General features: G+C 42.9%; 2 protein-coding genes across 3 annotated transcripts in view; both read left to right on the top strand.

The window, feature by feature from the left end:
* On the top strand, positions 1-19,179 carry LOC143316198 (striated muscle-specific serine/threonine-protein kinase-like). 2 transcript variants are annotated; one of them, XM_076723981.1, is made up of 5 exons: positions 10,118-10,549; positions 12,554-12,596; positions 13,525-13,554; positions 14,584-14,682; positions 17,793-19,179. In XM_076723981.1, the coding sequence occupies exons 1-5, from the start codon at positions 10,517-10,519 to the stop codon at positions 18,137-18,139; spliced, it is 552 nt and encodes a 183-aa protein (XP_076580096.1). In that variant the 5' UTR covers positions 10,118-10,516; the 3' UTR covers positions 18,140-19,179. The 2 variants fall into 2 exon arrangements, with proteins under 2 accessions (XP_076580095.1, XP_076580096.1); XM_076723980.1 differs by lacking the exons at positions 10,118-10,549; positions 12,554-12,596; positions 13,525-13,554 and adding an exon at positions 1-419 and having other exon boundaries at positions 17,793-18,268.
* Positions 19,130-21,617, top strand: part of LOC143316197 (striated muscle preferentially expressed protein kinase-like) — a 24,049-nt gene continuing 21,561 nt past the window's right edge. The window contains exons 1-3 of the mRNA XM_076723979.1: positions 19,130-19,997; positions 20,189-20,634; positions 21,120-21,266. Of these exons, the coding sequence (XP_076580094.1) occupies positions 19,282-19,997; positions 20,189-20,634; positions 21,120-21,266 (1,309 nt within the window). The 5' untranslated portion in view covers positions 19,130-19,281. The remainder of the gene's footprint in view (positions 19,998-20,188; positions 20,635-21,119; positions 21,267-21,617) is intronic.

Consider the following 21,617-nt stretch of genomic DNA (forward strand, 5'->3'; position numbering starts at 1 on the left):
AAATTACAATCAGTAAAGAAGTGAGAAAGAAGTCAAGATGGCAGAAGGCTCTGGATCCAGTCCCAGTATCAACATCCGTTCCAAGAGGCCCAAAGTCACCAAGGACCAGGTTGTTCAAGGTGATGGGGTGGCGGTGCAAGAACCCACTCCGCCAGTTTTCATCCGTAAACTTCGTAAAGCAGCAGTAGGAACAGGTTGCGATATCCGACTGAGGGTTTCAGTGGCAGGATTTCCAAAACCTTCACTGACCTGGTATCACAATGACGAGCTCCTTCCTCCATCGGAAGCCCAAGACTCAGGGGGGCTCTGGATACGGGACTGCCACACGAGTGATGCTGGCTTATATACCTGCATGGCAACCAATGAGCTGGGAGACTCAAGCTGCAGTGCTGTCTTGGCCATTATGGACCTTGGTGAAGGTAATCACACGCAACTGATCACAAAGACCTAAATCATGACGCTTTTGTTTTATTCTCTTTTAAACAGGTTAATGTTTGGTAATAGTTTCTTTAAGACATAAAAGGGTCCTCAAATGGATTGCACACTGGGACACCAGTATATTTCTACATGAAAGATTGAAAACCAACTGCCATTCACAACGCCTTGTCTTTTATAATTCACATCAATTGCCTTGAAACATTATCCTCACCCAGTTAGACCAATTGTTGATCCAACACCGTTTTGATCATCAGATAGTTGCCCTGTCTTCCATGTCTGCAGAACAGCAGTGGGAGACATTTAAAATTAGCTTGTGGATGGTAATAGATACTCAGATTTGTTGGAGGGGATAAGTGTCACCTGCTGATGCTTTCTATTAGCTGCACAGTTGAACCTTTGGGTGTTGTTTGTTGCGTTTTACTGAGTTGAGGAAGTTGGGATTTGGGGACCTGGTAAAGTCGTTCTTACCCTGACGATATGTTGCATCTCATTTCAGTCTGGAAAGTTTTTCTACTATGGTGTGACATTAAGTTGTCTATGTGGATTGTTCCGGAGGCAAATTACTGTGGTACATTTTTGGAGGAACAGCGAAAGTTAAGCAAGTCCATACTGAAAATTGGCCCCATCCCACGGAGACATCTGTAACAGAGTGACAGTCAGGATTCATAAGGTCCATAAGTGTCACCTTAAGCCGACACTTATTGATTGATCAAACATTGACACAGGAAAATAAGACCATGATCAAGTTGAGAATTTAGCTCTGTGTTTAAAAAAAAAAAAATAACAAGAACAGTCTATTTCTGTTGTTGCTGCTCTGTAACACAGTTTCGCTCGGGGTGGTCATTCTGTCAACATAAATTCACACAGCATAGCATGCAAGACATAAATCATCTTTTTGAAAGGCTTCAGTAGAGCAGTCCTGTGTGTCCCATCCTCCACATCTCACTCACATCTCTCAAACTCATGCGTATCATTCGCCCTTACAATTGCCTCTTCAATGTATTGTATTACAACTAATTTAGTGCACATATGCTTTAGGGTCTTGCTCACGGACACTTCAGCATGACGAATTTGAATGGACTGTCTATTTTTTCGCAGTTTATCTTGTCACCTCTGCCATGCAGAAACAGAGTTTGTCAGTGAAGCTTCTGTGGCTTTTTTTAACTAAACTCTCCTTCCTGCCTTGGCAACTAACTCCAGGATAAGCATATTCCCAAGCCCTGTATGTCACATATAGGTTTGCAGTGAACTTTAACTAGTTATCTAAGAATCACTTTCACTAAATTGTGTTGTCTATGACAATAAAATACCCAGGTACAAAACTTTTAGCACAGAAAACCCATAAATAAGGTATCATGGTCTTTCCAGTGTGTCTATCTTAATGAATGTTTCTGAAATATATTTGGCTCACTTTAAAGCAGTTGGAATGAAAATGAGATGAAAAGAGCAGCCATACACAATCAGGCATAATTGCATTTCAGTTATATAGGTCTGTGACAGTGTTTGGGGGCTTAGTGCTCATTAGGGTGGCATCCACAGAAATGCCAGGACTCATGTTATCCCAGCAGAACATTGTATTGTAATGAGATTGTTATTGTTATTCACTTCACCTTCACCGATGTGGTCTATAGAAGTCTATTGGACCGTCCTACAGTGATGCAAAAGCTGTACCCAATGGTTGAAAAGTGACGCCAAGGGGTTCAAACCAACGTGTGATGAGCTGGGAGTGAGAATGGGTTTGGCTGATCAGTGTAAATACTCATTTTGCATCATCCATTTCAGTGGCAGTGAGTCCCATGTGTGGAACACAGAATGGAGTTTTCAGTGGCGTGTTGCTGCGTGGATTTGATCATAGTCTTGTTGCCTTGGACTGTTGAGAAATTTGATGGTCGAGCTCTCATGTCACCAGCTCTCACACTATTAGCTGGCACGCATGGTCCAGCTGGCATAGCACTCAGCACCTTTCTGTCTCACTTTCTTGGTTTTGATCTTCTCCCATCAATCCAGCGTCAGTTTCTACTCTTTGACCTCTGTTCCTCATTACCTATTCCTGCTCTCTGTTTCCTTCTTTCCCTCTGTCCCTCACTTCTTTTGCCTCTCTCCGCTTATTTTGGTTTTATTGAAGGTATGATTTAAATTGTTCTCACAACGCAAGAGACACAAGAGTACTTGCTACTTTTCTCTGTATGTCCAGAACTGGAGACTTGACACTTTTAACCTAAAAGCAAAAACGTCCAATATTTGCAGTTGTAAAATTCTGGAACAATAAAAAATTAGAAAGAGACAGGCAGGCCTTGCATAGCAGAATAGGCCCGAAAATTCTATATGTAAAAAGAGACATATTTAGACTATTCACAGAAGTTAAAAGACTTAAAAACAGGACTGTATCTTTGGCTCTTGTCTATCTTTTGCAAAATGAATGTTACTTGCAAATGGGTGAAGGGCAGCAAAATAACAGCAATATTTTTTAGACAACGTTCTCATTTCTATCCATTTTCTGGGTCCTAGCTGTCGTACCATCTCTCTGACCTCTTCCTCCCTCTTACATATCCCCTCCTCTCTCTCTCCTTGTGGTTATTTATGGCCTGGTATGTGCCGTGCTGACCAGGGGGCTCGTGCTCTAGTGATGTGTGGATGCCACCGGCCCCCTTCTCCAATTGCACCAGCAGACATCACAGATAATTATAGCATCACCACGGTCAAGATGCGGCGCTGTCACACTCAATCACGGTCAGCGTGATGAAAGAGAGACGCGGAGGGTGTGCTGGAGCGAGGGGGCGGGCATTGAACGTGTATTTGTGTGTGTCTGTTAGTGTGCATTTGCGCACGTGTGTGTGGTTAGTTTAAATGGCAGTTCTGGCTGCTTTTGAGCATCCCTCAATGAGTCAGACAGACAGTCAGTCCTGTCACTTTAAGATATCACCCTGAGAGATCAGACCAACCAGAAACCAGAGTAGTGCTGTGTCACAAGTCTAGACCACTTTATTGACGTCACCCCCTGGTGTATAGCTTTTATTAACATACTGTCAGGCATCTAAAGGCCAGATAAGCAGTTTGGTGGAAGCTCTGAAAAAAGCAGCGCAGCGGTCACCAGCGGTATTTTAAGCTACGTTTATAAGAGAAGAAGATTGTTGTATTGTGACGCAGCAGAATGAACAACATAACTTACAGTTGCTCAAAAGAAAACATTTGAAAGGGTCTTTGTTGCACCTTTAAAGCAGTGGTTTCCAACCCCATAACCTCACAAGCTAAATCTGTTGGGATCTGTGAGATGGCAGTGTGATCAATAGGGTGGAAGAGCAGCCAAATACACATTTCTGCCCCTTTTTTCAATTTTCAAAAACCCACATAAAGGTACATCCTGTGATTTGCAAATAGGAAATTGTTTCATTTTAGGGGTCACATGCCAGACCGGGCAGAGAAACACAGCTTTCCATACTTGGTCTACTAAGGTCCATACTTGTATTTACTTTGTTTTGTAAAACTGCCATCATGTCGCAACAATATGCAATTAAAAGTTTAATTATATGATACGTTTAAACATTGAGGATGAAAGTGAGAAAGAGAGTAAAACGTAGGAGGAAGAAGTTGTCGGGTTAAGTTGGTCTAGACATTTGTGATGGAAGCTGGGAAGGAGGAGATTCAGCGTAGGGGAACTGTCTTTGGTGTTGCATCACCCAAGCCCATTATAAACCAGTATCTGGAGAGGGAAGAGATATTAGAGGTATGCAGAAAATTGAAAAGAGGTGATGACAGGATGTGTAGGTTGGGTAGGCAGGTGTGCTTGACAGCTGTTTAGATGCAGTCATTTGTTAGAGATGTAGTTTTCCAGTCGCGTAGAGCTACATTATGAATGCCAGAATGTCCATTACATCACCTGAAAGCCATCTACAAGGGAGAGTGACAGGTTGACAGATTAGAACTGGACAGGACAATCAGCTCTAATAATACTTCAGACTGTGGTCAGTATTGTGATCTAAAATCCTATTCATATTTAGAGTACAACGAACTCCACACATGCAAAACTTGTTTTTCTCATGTATTCATTTAGTCACACAGCCTGAACTTTATTTTTAACTCGTTCAAGGCTACAGTGTAATTTTCACCTCCGGCTCCAAGGTTTATTAGCACTAAACTGTCTGAAATGGATCCACATCACTTCGACTGTGTCCCTGTAACTCTCATTGTCCCATAATGTATGTGCGGTTGTCGGATATCATTAATGGTGTGTTACAACATGTCGGCCTTGTAGTAGAGTTTCAAAACTCCCCGTAGTCCAAGCAGAGTGGCCCACAGAGGACAGCAAAGGTCGTTTGGTGCAGTGTGTTTAATCTCTTACTATAGCAGTGTGTGTGGAGGGGGGGGGGGGGGTGTCTCTGAAAGGGGGTGCAGAGGGAAAGTACAGTACAACTGGAGGGGTTGTACTGTGCAAGACTCGAAATAGACTGCTGAAGTTGGCAGTCAAAGTTGGGGAGGACTGGGGGAAGACAGGGAGAGGGCAAGAAAGACAGACATGGGCTGAGGAAGATAAAGTTTTAAGGTCCAGCAGCCATCTTAAGACGGTCTGGCCCCCGACCGCCCTCAATTCACGGTGCAGAGGAAAACATTTAAAGGACATCCAATTAAGAGAAGATGACACAGCCCGTTTGAGTCATTTTGAGGAAGTTCCATTTTTTGATGGAAAAGACTTGAGCTCTGTCGGGCAGGAGTAGCCATCTCATTGGTTTTTAAAGGACCACAGAAAGAATAACGAAAGCCATGTTGCGGAAGGAGCTGCTCGATGCACGGAAAGCTTTGAGAGGTGTTAGAGAAGGTGTGAGTGGGCCGAGAAGCAAGAAGCAGAGAGGTGAGTGGGAGCTTGTGTCAATACAGAACATGTACTACTCAGGCATAAAATGGGTTGTTGGGGATCCTTTAGCAGGCTGAAGTCAGAGAAGGATCACACTGTTGCAGGGAATTGTAAAATGCATACTCAATTAAGTGGAACAGCTGTAATGGAAGCGAAAACAAGGTAATACACTTGAGGCCACTATCAATGCTGCTTAATTGGATTCAGTTTGGGACTCTTCTTTGCTTTGCTCTGTTTGACAAAGCCCCAAATATATTCATTGATAATGCTTTTTTGCAGGCTTTATTAACAGTGGTGTTTGTGATAGTGCAGAGATTTGATATTTTTGCCCATGAATACTCAAGTTATCTGATGTTTTCTCTCAAAATTTCAACTAGATCACATTTGAACTACTTCAAAATGGTAACAGGGTCATTGTCCTATTGCTTTTAGTCAAGCCTGGAACCATATGCAGTCATATTTTTCCAAAAAATACTAAATCTTGTGCAACCAGTCCTCATGTGAATCAGGAGATGACGGAAATCCCCTTCAACTCCATCACTCCATATCCAAATGTAAACAATGGAGGTCCCACCCCCAAAGTCCAAAAAACAAGATTTGAAATTAGACTCCCGAAACAGATTGACAGGTACATAAATACACAGACTAATTTTTCTGATCCTTGTAAAGGTTTGTTTACATTGTATTATGTATTATGTTGAACAGATTTAAAACAGGCTTAACAAGATGTTGTATTAAGTGAAACTCTGCACTTATATGTGCAAATGTACAAGATACCTGAAAGTTATGTTTGACAGAATACCACAAAAAGAAAGAACTTCCATTTAAACTTGCAATGCCAAGGCTGATAAAATGGCATTTTAAAGTTTAATGTCTTTAATCTCAGTATTTTAATGGACAGATGTGCTGCAGTTAAACCCACTTGTCCGCTCAGGCTGAGTCCGTTATAGACCATAGCGTGCTGTTCCTGCCCTCGCCATTTCTCATTGACCCCGTCCTCTTGTCTGGATTGCGTCCGGCTTACATTGGCATACTGGAGCAGAGATAATCTACAGCTGCTTGATGATTTCACATTCTCTAAATATTACCTTCAAGTGGATTAAGGATACAGTACAATTAATTAGGTTCTCTATTCTCACGAGGCAGCTGAGGCAATATGTGAGGCGAAAGCCAACGCTGTTTCCGTGGTGTTTGGTCTGGCAAGGGGAGTGTTTGTGTTCCATCCTGCTGGTACACGGTCATTCACAGGAACCCTCAGGGATTCGGTCAGGATTAGGTGTTAGGATCAGGTTGCAGTGTGACTGTCAACATTCGCCACTGTCATTTGGGATTTCCAAACCACCTCACCATATGAACTGGAGCGATATACCACCACTCACATTTGCTTCTGAGGGGTTTTGTGTGGCAAATAAAGAAGCGTCAGCTTTATTACAGTTTTTCCTCCTTTGTTCAGATGCTGCCAAAAGAGACCATTTGAGGGTTATTGTTTTTTTTGGTTTTTTTTGACACATCTTTACTTTTCTTGTAACTCCCATATGCAAAGCAAAACACTGAACAAGTGTTGGCACTGAGTATAGATGCCACCTGAGTGTTTTGTGGGTATGATGTAGATGAAAATCTCCAGCCTGTTGTAAATTACAGCCAAGATTTTTTTAGAGCATTTTCCATTTAGACACCACCATGTTTCATGGTTCATGGTTTCAAATGTAAAGTAGACATACATGATATGGAAGGTCTGGTTTGATATGACAAGACTTGGTCTGCTTTGAAAAACAGAAACAGTGTGATCACAATGTGGTGTAACAGCAGCAGAATCTGTTTTCCATTGCTGAGAGATCATGCCAGACTTGCTGCTGATAAAGCTGTATGCCTGGAAAGCATCCATCAAGGCTGCTCCACAGAAGCAGCCTCTGTCACAAAATCAATGGGTTTCCGTGAAGTCTGCTTACTCTGTTGTTGTTTTAAGCTAATTAAACTAGTGTATCCTCCAAATTGTACTTGTCCAAAGTCTTTCTAATGCTCATTCTCTATAATTTCTGTGTTGAGATCATACACAAGTCCAAATTTGCATCCATTGGGCTGCTACAACAGAGATGTTTAAAATCTGATTCTAAAAAGGAAATAGATCCATGTTTTGTTTGCAAAGGCTGTGGGGGTCAATAGGTAGGATTGGTTTATTTCCAGGTCTGAGTATACTGCAGGTTTAAGCAGTGCAGAGGACATTGTGGCCTCCTGAACCATCAAAAGAGACCAGATTCAGAGTAAGATAAATGACATGCACCAATAAAATCTAATCAGCTTTTCTTAATGGCTGATATTTGATGATATCCCAGCCAGAGATTGGTTGAAGCTGAGTCGATTTGGCTTTTAGTGAGCATACAAAAAAAACCCTCCTGAGAGATATTTCCAAGCAGCATGAAATGGAAGCTTCACCACATATCTGGCCTGGATGATGGTCATGGAATCTTGTATTATGATGGGCTTATTGATCCGGGGGCGTTTGAACTGTTACTTGGGGGTGTATCCCATATCACGCATAAAGCATTGGTATTGATTGCTGCACTTTCTGCTGGACCGAGTGCCTCTCACTGGTGATGGATGGAGGAGGAGTGCGAGGCGGGCGAGGGTGAAGAGAGGGAGGTTTGTTAAAATAACAATTGCAAACTGCAATCTACTGAATCTAGATTTGTCTTTAGTGAAAAAGTAAGACTGTATAAACTTAAATGTAGTTTTTGAGACAAAAAAAAAAAAAACACCATTGTGGCTGGGTGATAATCATCAAATAAATGGAGAAGGATTAAAAAGAGCTAATGATCAGAATCAAAATCATTCTCTGAGCAAACCCTGATTCACGAGGATTAAATCTCACATATTGATTCTGTGTTTACAAGGCCATAAACATTAAGTTGCCTCACTTAACACTAAAAAGCCCATTGTTCAGCGAAGCAAGTCGAACAGAAGAGCTGTGTTGAAATATGGACGAGGGTTCTGGGTGTTCAGTTGGCGGGGGAGGTCTGGGTGTAATTATTTTTAGATTCATTAGATGGAGGTGGTGTGGGGAGCACAGATGTGTCTCACAGAACAATTAGTGTTTGTCAGAGTGCGTATTAGAGATCAAGAGAGGTTTGAAGGAGGTGGATAGACGGTGGCAAGCAGTCACATATTCTGTTTGCTCAACAAATCACACATCCTGCATGAGAGCGTTCCACAATGTTCCCTTTGTCTGATTTACAAAGGCCTCTATGTGCAAATAGATATCAGTATTATGTCCATTATTTCGAGGGATGGAAATAAGACAATAGGGGGAGAAGGTGCCAACCTGGTAGTTCCAATTTCCTGAAATGTGCCAGATATTTTGAGACTAACGATGGATTAAATGGCTAAATGTAATGGAAATGCGGTGCTCTTTGTGACGACCTAACAGAAAATTATGTCCTGGCTCAGTTCCCCTCAGCCCTACAGAGCATTTTAGCATCTTTCAGCTCATTGTTTTGATGCAGGAAATTGGTCTTTCAATACAAAAGCTCTAATAAACCATCACTTGCCAAGCATGCAATGGCAGACAGACAAAGTTAGCAACTGGCTGGCAAACATTATGGAGCACTTAGCAACTAAAGAGATGAATACTTCCCTCAGGAGTTGGTGGAGGCCAAATAAATGCTAAAAGCAAGGTGAATATTGGGACTTTCTGTGCATTCATAGGGTGGCCAGAAACACAACTCCAAATGAATGCTACTGTTTCTCTGTGAAAGAGATGACTTTTTGCGAATGTTTACTTTACAAGGTGGCAGTATGTTAATGTTGCATTTACAACTCGTTCCACTGTTCCCAAGCAGCCAAGAAAAAAAAAATCAAGTAATACAGGTCTAATCGACAGATCTCAATTTTCACAACTATGAGGTAATTGTTTGTCATTTATCTTGAAAAAAGAAGTGCTTGTTCTGAAGATTTCCTGTTTCTAATGACATATGTGTGTTTATTGCTGATGACACTGAAGACGTTGCACAGGGTTCTGGAAAATTGCAACCAGCATTTTGTAGTATTTGTACATAATTTAATAGACTAAATGTTCAACTCTCTGAGCTTGAACTGCAGCTTCTGCTTGTTGTGCATCTGAAATAAGTCACATGCATCATGCTGTAATCCACGGAAAATGTTTGCTCTTCCAGTCCAAATAGCCCTCGGCTGCTTGAGGCTGTGGCAACCTTGACCCTATCACTGGTTAAAGCTAACAGACATGGAATATAGATAAATAATTGATGGCTTATGGGTTTTGCTGAGGGCTGCTACCTTCCTCAGAGAGGAAAACAAAGAAAACAGGAGAATAGAGTGGGAGTAGAGGGGTGTAAGAATGGTGTCAGGATTTGGTTTTCTTTGCATTCAAGAGGCTTGCACATATTTAGAATTTTAAGAAAACGTATTTCACTCACCCTTCCCCCTTCTTTAATGTGTAGCCATTTCATCCCCTCTACCCTATCATCTGTGCCTCTTCCTTTTTCTTTCTCCCCTGCTTTGTCTCCTCCCTCGTGAATTTTTCCCCCGCCAACCTCTCCTGCTCTCGCCTCCACTCTCTGCACTCCATCTCCTCTCTTTGTCTGTCCCCCTCTCTCTTTCTTCCCCCGCTGACTCCTTTCTTTGCCTCAGTCTTGCTCTTTTGCCGCTGTCACTCCTGCTGCTCAAGGAAAAAAAAAAAAAGTCAACATGCTCTGTTAAAGCCAGTTGTTTTCTTCCTCGTTTTTGTTCCCCTCCTCCTCTTATCCTACACTCTCATCACCGCAATCAAGACCAACACACCCCTTATGCTCAGACTTCCCACCCCCACCTCCTCTTGTTCTGAGTGTGCTCTCGATTGGAGCAGAACGGGCAGACGAAGGGAGCTGGACAAACCAGCTGAGAATTACCCCTCCAAAGGCAACGTCTACGTCAGATAGGGACGCTGTTCACATCAGCGGATGCACACTCAGACACAAAGACACCTGGCTCCGGCTTATTTGCATCTTCTTCTTCCTCTCTTTCCCTTTCTCCCCGACTTGCTGCCAGACTGGAGAGTAAACACACCCACGCACAAAAGGCAGCTGAATCCTGTTTTGAATCTTGATTATTATTTTTTTTTTTTTTAGCCTTTTTGGTTGATGCCACACCCTGGGCTTATTCGGCTTGTAGAGATGTTTTTGTGAGCTCATGCCACAGGTAATCTCACACGCTTGACAGGAAGCACTGCTTAAAGAGATGAAGAAAATCTGGTCCAAGAAGAGATTTCAGGTGAGTTTGCTCCTTTTTGGGGGAAAAAAAACCTGCCCTTAAAGATGATTTTATGAAGCTATATCCATGTTGTTTTTCAAAGAGATGAATAGCTTTTTACATATTGGGATGTCATGCCACACCCTTTATCTGATAATGTGATGCAAATGTGTTTGTGACAGATAATGTGGTAAAAGAAACATTTTAGGAATATCCTACAGGGAGTGCGATTATTAAAACCGAGCACCTCAGCTTTGTGCATCCAGGAAAATGCTAAAAGAGAGAAAGTATGGCTCGGACAGGAGATGCTTGCTGTTTTCTGCTTTTGTTGCCAATTATCTGTCGACAAATTGAGGACACATTAAGACAACGCAACAAAGAAAGTCCAGGAAAACTCCGGTTGCCAGGTAGAAAAATGTATATTAGTGCAGTATTAGCAATGAAAATTCTGAAGATGCTCACGCTGAAACAAGAAATAATCCACTTCACATCATCAAACAGTCCAAATTTCTGCTGTGCCAATCTCAAATACATATCTCGCCTTGGTCGTCGTGACAGTTTTGTTATATAATAAGTCATTCTTATAACAGGTTTCACAAATTTGGAGCGGATGAAAAGTGTGTCAGTAGGCTACACTCCATGGAGACATGAGAATCAGGGCAGCCAGTCACAAGGGCTACGAAGCAAGCAAGCAGAGCGCAGGAAAAAGCTGATTTCTGATGGTCGCTTTGCCTCCTCTGAATTCTGCATCAATATCAAACCCTGGAGACGTGTTCTTTTGCTTCCAGCAGCAGATTTGTGAGAATAATGCTGGTAGGATTTGAATTGGATCCATCAAAATTTTTCTGAAGTATTTGCCAAATGCAGCCTTTTCAAACGGTTTGTGGCTGGGTTTTGCTGATATGATTGCCTTGAGGCCCTAACAATGGAGATCACGACAACGATGGAAGCTTCTAGTGGAGTCTGTCAACCAGCAGTTACCACCAGGCAACAGTTAATCAAATTGCCTGACACAAAAACATCAACCAATGGGGAGTGCACAGCAAACGTGGGGGGAAAATAAATGTGAAATGAGTCATTTCACTTTGCACTTTTGCTACTTTTGCTTTCCATGCGCTGCAAAGCAGTGAGTCATTCTGAGGAGCTCTCCTCGCCGCTGATTGACAGACTGTCCAAGAAGCAGTTTTACCAACTGCTTTATCAGCAGAGGACACTTACTCAAACACAGCCTGGAGAGTTTGTCAGAAATTCATCTTTATGACAGATAAAGTGGGCAATATGGCCTGAGAATAATATCACAATATGTCAGGATATTTCTGCGATAATGATGTTCTTGAGGTGATGCTATGCTGGGCCAGTGTAGTTTGTCTGCTTGGTTTAGCTGTTGAGCTCTTCTCGCGGGATTCTTGGGGTTGCTTCTGCTTGCTTCCCCTTTTTGGCACCAATGCCTCCGACGTGCAGCCTGTAGCAGTGTTACTTTCTCTTTCAGCCATGCTTGTTGTTGCTGTGCGTAACGTTGGGACATCATTACGTCAGCAAGTTGGAACATTGCCATTATGTCACTTGTAATTTTTCGATGGCTTCTGTTGGCCTTTCGACTGGAAGTCAGTCCAAACAGAGCCGGCTCCACTCGTGATGAGGACTGGGAGAAAGCTCCAAAAACGAGTTGGGATTATTTTGTCACACAACCTGTTCCCAAGGTCAGAATGAAGTACCGCGTTCAAGGAATGTACCTGCAGCTGTCACGATATCGAGTGTTTCTTGCCACACAGTTCCCAACTCTAAAGGTTCACACACTGTTTGCATGTTGACATTTCCTCGTACACAAAGGCGATTTCTAAACAAGGACAAATCCAGCATGTTTAGAGTGAAACACCATGCTGCTGTTCACACCTGGGTATGACTACAGCAGTACTTTTGGGCTAAAGGGACCTTTGCAGTTTGCACTCTGGTGTTTTGTGTAAAACAGAATCTTTGCTTGTGTTTACTGTTGAATAATGTATTGTACTCTGTATCTTGTTTCAGAGGACTGGGCATTCCACACGGACATTTGGCAGATTTACCCATGGTGTGTTGTCAGTATGAGCTTTACACCAATTCTACTCAATGCTGTCGTAGTCTCTTCTGTGATTTTCTGTTAAAAATCTGAACTGTTGCCACCGTATGGTTTTCTTAGGCCTTTTCCCCTTGTTTTGTTTCTGTTTTAGCTTTTGACAGCATGTGCTTCACTTTGATTTACTCCTGTAATAACTCCTTTATATATGAAAGCTGTTGTTGTAGAGCATCTGTATTTCTTTAGTCTATGTATTTACTGCTTGACTGCTTACAATAAGAGTGGGTTTTATTATTGTACATCCACCCCCACAAAGCAATATTTTTCTCATCACGCTGTTACCTCTCTGCATAAAATCCTTGAGTGAATAATGTCTGGCCTCGATGGCTTGTGATATAATATTTGGCAATATTTGCGCAATCTAAGCCAAAACTAGAGGCTTGCCATACTTGACTCCAAATCATATTCACATTACAATACAAGCTATACAGTATGAAATATATTCCCTCATTATTACATCGCTGAGTCGATTTCCCTCGCCTGGTGTGCAAGCCGTTTCACTCCATTTGGCACAGACGGGTGGATCTACATACCCACACCCAGGAAAGAGCACATATGCTGCTCGCAATGTAATGAGCTAATGGTGATTGTTCATGTTACAGTGGCTTTCTTATCATTAGGCGGAACCTTCCGGAATTATCTAATCAGGATCTGACTTGATGTGAGGCGCAATGAGGTGCAACCTATTTTGTGGTTGTCGTCCTCCTCCTCCACGAGCTCTCTAACCAGTAAACATATCTGTCAGCCACCCAGCAGTTTGGCTGGTGATTTTAGACGCTAATGGGTACGAAGAGGATTGGTCGTGTGGGTGAGAGAGATGCTGGTTTCCATAGTAACGGTGCTCTCCCGTCTGCCCTCTCTTGCTGCCACTATGGAAGCGAAGTTTTCCGCTCCTGCCGAAAGCAAAGCTATGGTAAAAACCTGCCTGCCTTGATTCATCTTTAGCTCACTCTTCTTTGTTCTCATCCCATCCGTCCCCGCACGGCCTCATGTGTTCACCCTGCTGATGCAGCGTGATCTCAGCCACAGAGAGGTGCTTTCAGGCGGTTTGCGTTGACCCTGTCTGTGGTTTCTGTTTCGCCGTCCTTTTCCTTTCGTTGTGTTTTCAGCTTCCTCGAGAAATCAGTGCTCCTCGTCATATTTTATTTGACTACACTCCCACCACACCCCCGCATTTGTCTCTTCTCCTTGTGTTTTTGAATGTTCCTCATAAAATCAAGACCACAGTCAAATGAATGTTGTCCATCTTTCTTCTTGCGGGCACATGGCTTTCTGTGACTGTGTCTCATTCCTGAGTTCATTCTCTAAATGGCTGGCATTTTCTTCTTCGCACAGAAATATCAGTTCATGCTGTTTCATGTGTGCTGATCCTTTGAAAAGGTTACCCAGTAATCAACTCATAATTTTGAAATCGAGTCAAATTTTAGTTAGTAGATCTTTCTGACCATTTTGTGCTTCATTGAATTTTAAAGCCGCTTTGGTTAAGAAGCACTGTGAATTTGTCACGTGTCATGGCTCACATTTATAGTGGTTCAAAATGGAATAAAGTAAAAATAAAAGGAATAAAGCGACCAGTCTAAATAAAGAAACTAAGCTCACCCTGCTGTTTTGTGACCAAAGTCAAATGGATCCAAACCCGAGGGAAGAGCATCTATACATACCCTCCCCTCCATGTATCAGCCATGTATTTTTATAAGCCGCAGCTGGCTTCATGTCACGCTTCAGCTTCAGCCCATTTATTTCACTCCGGGGGCTCTCCGCGGCTCTTTTCAAGGACCCATCAAACTCTGTGCCGCTAAGTAAATGTGAAATGTCATTTTCACTGGGACTCTGTTGTTGTTTTCAGCCTGCTCTTCTCCTCCACCTCAGTTTCTTTTTCCTGCAATTCCACCTTCGTTCTCCATCTTAACTCACCTCTGTGTTTTACATCTCTTCATTTCAGACTCTGAGACCACAGAGGATGAGACCACAGAACCTCAGATGGAAACCAAAGAAGGGCCCGGGAGGCACCAAGACAAGACTGGACGGAGAGGACCTTCAGGTATTACACCGAAAGTCTCGCTGATGCTCATGCACAATTTTAGCACTTCCCAGATTAGCTCTTCAAAACTGACATTTCAGCGTCTCTTTAAATGTGTATTTTTATAGTTGCAATAGTTGCAAAAAAGATTATACAGCGAAAAGAATGTGCAGCATGCACATATTCAGCAGCTCTTTAAACCTTATTTATGAGGTGGTAGTATGATTTACTGCAGCACCAACATCGCTGCCAAAAACACACTTCTACAAAATTATGATTCAATGCGCATTGATAGATTTAATGGAGGGTTGTTATCAGCTTGGCCAAAGACGTGCCTTGGATAAAATCCGATATGGCAGAATGCATGAATCCCTCATGGTGTGATGCAACTGTGTGACACACTGCCCTAGTTTCCAGCAGGAAACCTGTCTCAGGTCTGGATCTGACTGTGTGGCTCCACAGGGAACATACAGCCTCGAAAACTGAGGCCGGATAAATAATGCTGAAGCTAATGGCTCCAGTCATTTCACTGTATTGCATGTTTTGTACTTTGCCAGAATCCAATAAGGATATAAATGCCGAGCGTTAAGTTTAAACCGAGCTGTGTTGGTTATCTGAGATGGAGCTTTCAGTGCATTCAGTAAGTGGATGTTCAGATTCACTCACTCAGTAATTCGTTATGATATGAGACTTGTCATGCCATGTCGTCAGTGAGATTTCATTTGCACGCTATTTGGACTGTTGACATACAGGTTCGGAGAGCTGAAATAATCAGTGGGCTCGTTGATCAATTGATTGACCAAAAGAATCACAGGCAGCTATTTTGGTGATTCATCATTTGAGTTGTTCTTTCAAGCAAAAGTGCCGAACATTTGCTTCTCCAGGGTGAGGACTAGCTCTTTTTCTCCATTTTATGGCTTTGTAAAATGAGTATTTTTGTGGTTTGGACTGTTGGTCAGACAAGATATTTAACAAGATTATTCAAACAAGAGAGCTAAAATGATTATTTCATCAAGCCTAAAGACAAGAAGGGGGCCAAAGAAATGTCACATTCACTCACTCGTGATCTCTTAATGCAAACAAAACAGATTTCCTTGACTGGCAGACGTTAACCAATCATAACCTAATGTGCTTTTCCTGTCAGTGTTGCACAGGAAAGAATTCCTGAAACAGTATTTACCAATTTGCTAAAGTGGTGCTGCTGCATTGGCGTCAGAGAACCTGCATGCCCTCACCATCCATTCCTAACCAGGCAACAAGATGTCTGAATATAGATCAGAAATATTGACACCCTTCTCCCGTACCACAAAGAAACTTTATATTCTTCCCTCGCTCGTACACAGTGTTTGCACTTTCCAAGCTTTCGTGTTGGCGGGCTGACTACGCCCTCATCACGTCCCTCTAGAGACAAGAAACAAAAAAAAAAAAAAATAGAAAGAGAATATCAAATGAGGGAGGGATGAGGTGATACATCATTTGTTCTCTTCAAGGAACAGACTCTGGTTGCCTCAGCTGCATGCAAAAACTAGAATGCCTTGTTAAAAACAATGCGTTTTCTTCTTGAAGAGAACATTCGGGTTTGCGTCCCTCCAGATGGACGCCGTTTAGATCCTGTGGACATGTGTGAGAGCAAATTACGCTCTCCATTAGCTTCAAAACGCAGCACTAAAAGCCTGTTCTGCCGTCAAGTAAGAATGAAAAGCGCGACCCCGGTTGGCTCACAGGGAAATGAAAGCAGTATTTTGAAGCTCAATATGTCAAAGCCCTGAAGTGTGTGATGGTTTGCTCGATGAAACGCCTCATGAGGAAGTGATATAGGCTGCTTTCTGATTGTGGCGCTGAGTCAGTATCATTTGTGATTGCAACAGGAGTCTGTCGTTTTATATCCTCGACACCATCGCTGTTTCAAGGTTTCCGTCGTTAGCCGGAGATGCTGACTGCTCTTTCTTTTCGCTGCCGAAGCATCCCTGTCTGTTGCTCATCACTAAAATGTCAGTCATTACCTGATTTGCGATGGGGGAGGATCGCTTTAAGTGGTGCACGCTCCGCAGCGTAGCCCTCACACTTTCTGTTTCATTTCCTGTTTTTAAGCAATCAATACACTCTTTATCCATCTGATCCTTTTTTTTTTTTTTTTTGTGCTAAATAATGTCTGTTTTACATCAGGTTGTTTTCTACCAGCTCAGGGTTTTTGCTCCTTTTATTGATGAATCTTTCAGTTGATTAGTTAATCTTCTTTAGCATTTTAGTTTGAATATCAGGTATTATATATGTAACAAAGAAAATACATTAAAACAAAGTATAAGCCTTGGTTATGCACACTGTCTTATTTAGTTTATGCCTCAAAAAGAGGAATGTCTGGAAATTAAATTCAGAGCCTCAGTGTGTTCCAATACAATATTCAATTCACAAAAGGTGTGACTTTAAACAAAGATAGACTTAAAGGTTTAATACACATGATCCACCTTTTCATAATTCATTAAAAAGCCTGACAGTTGATTGACCTTTCAATTAACACGATTCAAACGTCTTAACAAGGCTTATCCTCCCATCTGTCTCATAGAATATCACCAGATTTATCCTTTAAGACCAAAACCAACAATGAATCGATCTTAACTGCCTCTGTAACCAAAGCCTGCTTTATCTTTTCCATCTGCGCCATAGAGCTCCGTTGTTGGACAAAAACTATTAAAAACACATCAGTGAGTCACACTGTTGCTGTGGATGACATGTTCCTTCATTACAATGGTCGCAGGCACTGCAGTTTATTTTGAGTCAATCCCACATGCACTGTCCTGCTGTGCAATGAAAGAGGTCCTTCAGCATGTAGTCATAAAGGTGCACAAAAAATATCAAGCTGATTGGTGGGTCGTATGCGAGATTAGCTTCTTCAGGAGGAACCAGTGGGCTCGGGTTTGAGAGGAACAGATGAGGTACGTCATACGGACAGACTAACACATTTTTGGTTTTGATCTTTTCATTGGATTTGTTGAGAATAACATCAGACTTATCCTCTTATTCCAAACAACCTCTGTCTGTAGTTGAAAGGAATTGATGTTTCTTTGTCACATGTGGTGGCTAAACTTACATCTCCCTCCTCTCTCTCTTTTTTGTCTCCTGTCCTTCTCCAGGTGAGGGAGGAGGGATGATGGACTATAACCCAGATGCTTCAGATCGCAGGGCGACCCTCCCTGGCGCCTATGACCCTGTGGTGGAGCGAGAGCTCCGTGCTCTGGGCTCCCGCCCTCCGGGGCCCCACTTGGACCCCACGAACCCAGCCAGGCAAGCCCTCGGCGGGGCTCCCGCTGAGGGGGCCCCCCCTGTCCGTCACTTGGGTGTGGAACCACTGATCCGGGCTTCTCACGCTAACCTGGCTCGACCTGTTCAGGGGTCAGAGGAAAGTGTTTCTGTAGGCAGCGACTACTATGGGAGCATGTTCAGCCTCTACAGAGGGAGAACATTTTCTATGCCGTTATAGCACATGGCATTTCACTTTAAGGACTCCACTAAAAACAAGAAAGACTGGCCACAAACCCCAAATTGCAAAGAAAACTGACACATAAGACAAGACATTATATCCTCCATCGACCCAACTCACAAAAATTGTGCTCCATATGTTATAAGTTACAAAGTGATTCATTATTTTTACTCTTATTTCATATATTCAAGCTTTTTTCATACTTTTATTTTGATACCACGCTTTCCTTTGACTCATTGCTTTTATTGCTGTGAGTGTGGTTTGCTTTCAAGTTTTATAAAGTGTCATTAATATTTCTTATAGCCATTAGAGAGGACACAATGGTACAATCTGCTAATATGTATTATTCAGCACTTCTGAAAACTGTGATTACTCTTTTTACCCACTGCATGTTTTCTAGAGCAGCCCGTCACTTTTGGATTAACACCACGTCTTTATAGGTTTGCTGTGGCATGCATGGGTTGCTGGCTTTGATCCAAGCTAATATTAGCATGAATGTTCTCACAAAGTAATGATCATGTGATTTGCGGGTTCTTTTTAGGCATGATGTTTTTGTATTTGAAGTTAAAGCAGGGGTATTTTTCTGGCATTTTGTAAGAGCTCATGTTGTAAATCTGCACTTTTGTTGCTGCAACATGCCTACAATTTCCAATTATTACTGTTTTTAGAGTGTCTTCCACTTCACCACAGTTCGATTCAGTTCCTTAGAACTTCTTAAGAAATCTTACATGTGGACAACATTATTTTCTCTGCCATTTCATTTTACACTGTCTACCATGTTGCTCTCTGAAAATGAGACACAAAGAGCACAGACAAACACAAGGAACTCACTGGTGACTATGAAAAAACAACGAGACAAAATGACTCAAATGGAGTCTTTATTACTCGTCCAACACCTACAGCAACTGCGCTAGAGCTCTAACTTCACTCCTCCATTTCCCCTCAATCCTCGCACCTCTAGGACTCGAACAGCTGATGAATCACAGAAGCCCCACCCCCATGCCCCCCTGTCTGCTCCCCAGCCACCTCCCAGTACACACAAAAACAACATCAATACCCCAAACCAAGACCTGGATAAAACTAAACCTTCAGATCTCCAGTCTTATAAGACAGACCAGGCACCCACTGTTAACAGTGCTGTCATGACACCCAAACTGGCTCGTGCTGGGCCCAAGATCTTTGACAAGGTCCGTGCTTTTGAGGAGCGAAGGGCTAGTGCGGATCTGCACGGGGGCGTCGGATCTGGTTCAGCATCTGGTTTTGGACGAGCAGCTTCATTCGACTTGGATGACAGCAGAAAGAAGAAAGAAGGCCCCAGCAAAGAGGACGACCGAATCCTGCAGGGCGCAGCTCACAAGAGGGCGGCGTTCAAGCAACGGGCCTCTTCTTTAGAGGACAAGACGAGCTACTCCCAGAGGGTCCAGAGCTACCAGAGCAAGTTCGCCGAAGAGCTGCAGAGGATCAAGAAACTTGTGGGGAAACCAAGCTTGAAGAAGGCATATTCCACTGAGCAGCTGTCGCAGAAAGAGAGGCTGACCACAGGGAAACTGGAGCCCATCCCTCCCCAAGTGGTTAAAAAGTTGGAGGCGAGGGAACGAGCGGTGCAGGATGGAAAATTTGGGGAGAGGGAAGGGAGCAGCACATCAGAGTTTTCTCTGCAGGCCCAAGGCAAAGGTCTGGGGAGTCAAAGTAACAACTCTGAAAAGCGTAAGATGACACAGCCAGATTCACTGGGGAAACCAGCGGATGGCTCATCACGAGGAAGCGCAGGGAAAATCTGCGTTACCATGGAGACAGCACCAGTTCACCAGTTACCAGGACAACCATTGCCAACAGCCACAAGGACAAGCCTCACCAGGTTTGGAGAATTATCTTTCCTGGTGAATTTGTGTGCTTTTAAAATCATAATTACGTGTGTCTTGTGTATTTGACTTTGTAAGAGTCACTATTTCACAGCAATGGATGCAACATTGAAATTTTTTACCCTGCTTGAATATTTATTCCAAGATTATCAGTATTACGTAACAGTTTTCTCGTCTTTGCACACAGGGAAACCCAACAAAGCTCTCCGGCAGCTGACAAAGACGCCACTGTTGCCACATCTCAAAAATCCTCCTTCAGAGATGTGGGGACGGACTCAAAGAGGGACACAAAGATGGACAAAAAAGCAGACCCTCGATCGCCAAGCCCACATGGAAAGAGAGCATCCCCAGTAACTGTGAGGGAAGCCGGGTCCCAGTATCCACCCAAGCCCCCCCGGCTCACCCCATCACCCACTCCTTCCATCAGTCCTCTCCTGAAAAGGAGAAAGGCGGAGGTGGGTCGGACGTCTCCGGCCTTGAAAGTGAACATCCCCACTATCCTGGTGGAGGATGAACCCATGGAGACAGAATGTGTTGCAGACAGGGATGAGGGAACCAAGGCCAGAAGGAAAGAGGGGAAAGTTCGTAAGAGCAAGAAGGGCCGTTCTGTTCAACCCAGATCTCCAGAGGAAGGTAGGACATATTTTGTGATGATTATTGATGAAGTGCTTTTGTTGAGTTAATTGAGTAAAATTAAGCCGAAACAAGCAGCAGCCACCAGGGACGAATGTTGAAGCCAATGCACAACTGCGTCATGAGGCAGTTCCCTTAATGGCCACAAGCTGCTCACATAGCAAACATTTAACTCACATGACTGATTCGCTGTTTCCACTCTGAGACAAGAGGAAGAAGAAGAAGTTTTTAATAAGGTCTTTGTGATGGGTTTTATAAGCAGTGCATTGTTAAATTCCCTCGAGTACAGGGTCCATCAGTCACTTAGTTTATTAGGATTTAGTCTTTTATAAGCTGTGAGCATATGGAAGTATCTTTTTTTGGTGGGTCTTTCTAGTTTTTAAAGGGTCACAAGCCAAAGCAGTGGTGAACAAACAGCCGAAACATAACTGTGTCGATTGAAATCCTAACTTTAAACACTTTTCGCACTGACCTGTCGTTTTCAGGGGGCTCATCTGATGACTCCTACCTGTCAGCTGATGAGGAGCCAGGAGAGGGCCCACGGTTTGACAGGCCCCTGGAAGACACCACGGCATCCGGCGACGCCGAGGCCGTTCTGAAATGTGTCGTGACGGGGAGCCCGCCCCCGACAGGTACAGCTCAGAACATGCTGGTTTTGTGTTTAATTTAAATGAAGAAATGAAAATCACATTATAACAAATAGACAGTGCTTCAAAATTCCCACTGACACTTAATTTTAAAGATAGCATTTGTTTCACAAGTAAAGATTATAGCTGAATATAGTATTTTAATTAATAAACTTTGTTGAATGAATTCCTTATTTTTTATATTTACTGTTTTCTTAGGCTGGAACCGACTGAATACATACTGCGAGTAGTGCCTTCCCGCAGCAGAAAACACAGTGTTTATGTGGGCAAATAAAATCCGTAAAATCTGTTTAAAAACCATCTTTTGAAAAATCTAGATGTTTTTCTGCAGGAAGA

This window comes from Chaetodon auriga, chromosome 23 (assembly GCF_051107435.1).
Source record: "Chaetodon auriga isolate fChaAug3 chromosome 23, fChaAug3.hap1, whole genome shotgun sequence".
NCBI lineage: Eukaryota > Metazoa > Chordata > Actinopteri > Chaetodontiformes > Chaetodontidae > Chaetodon > Chaetodon auriga.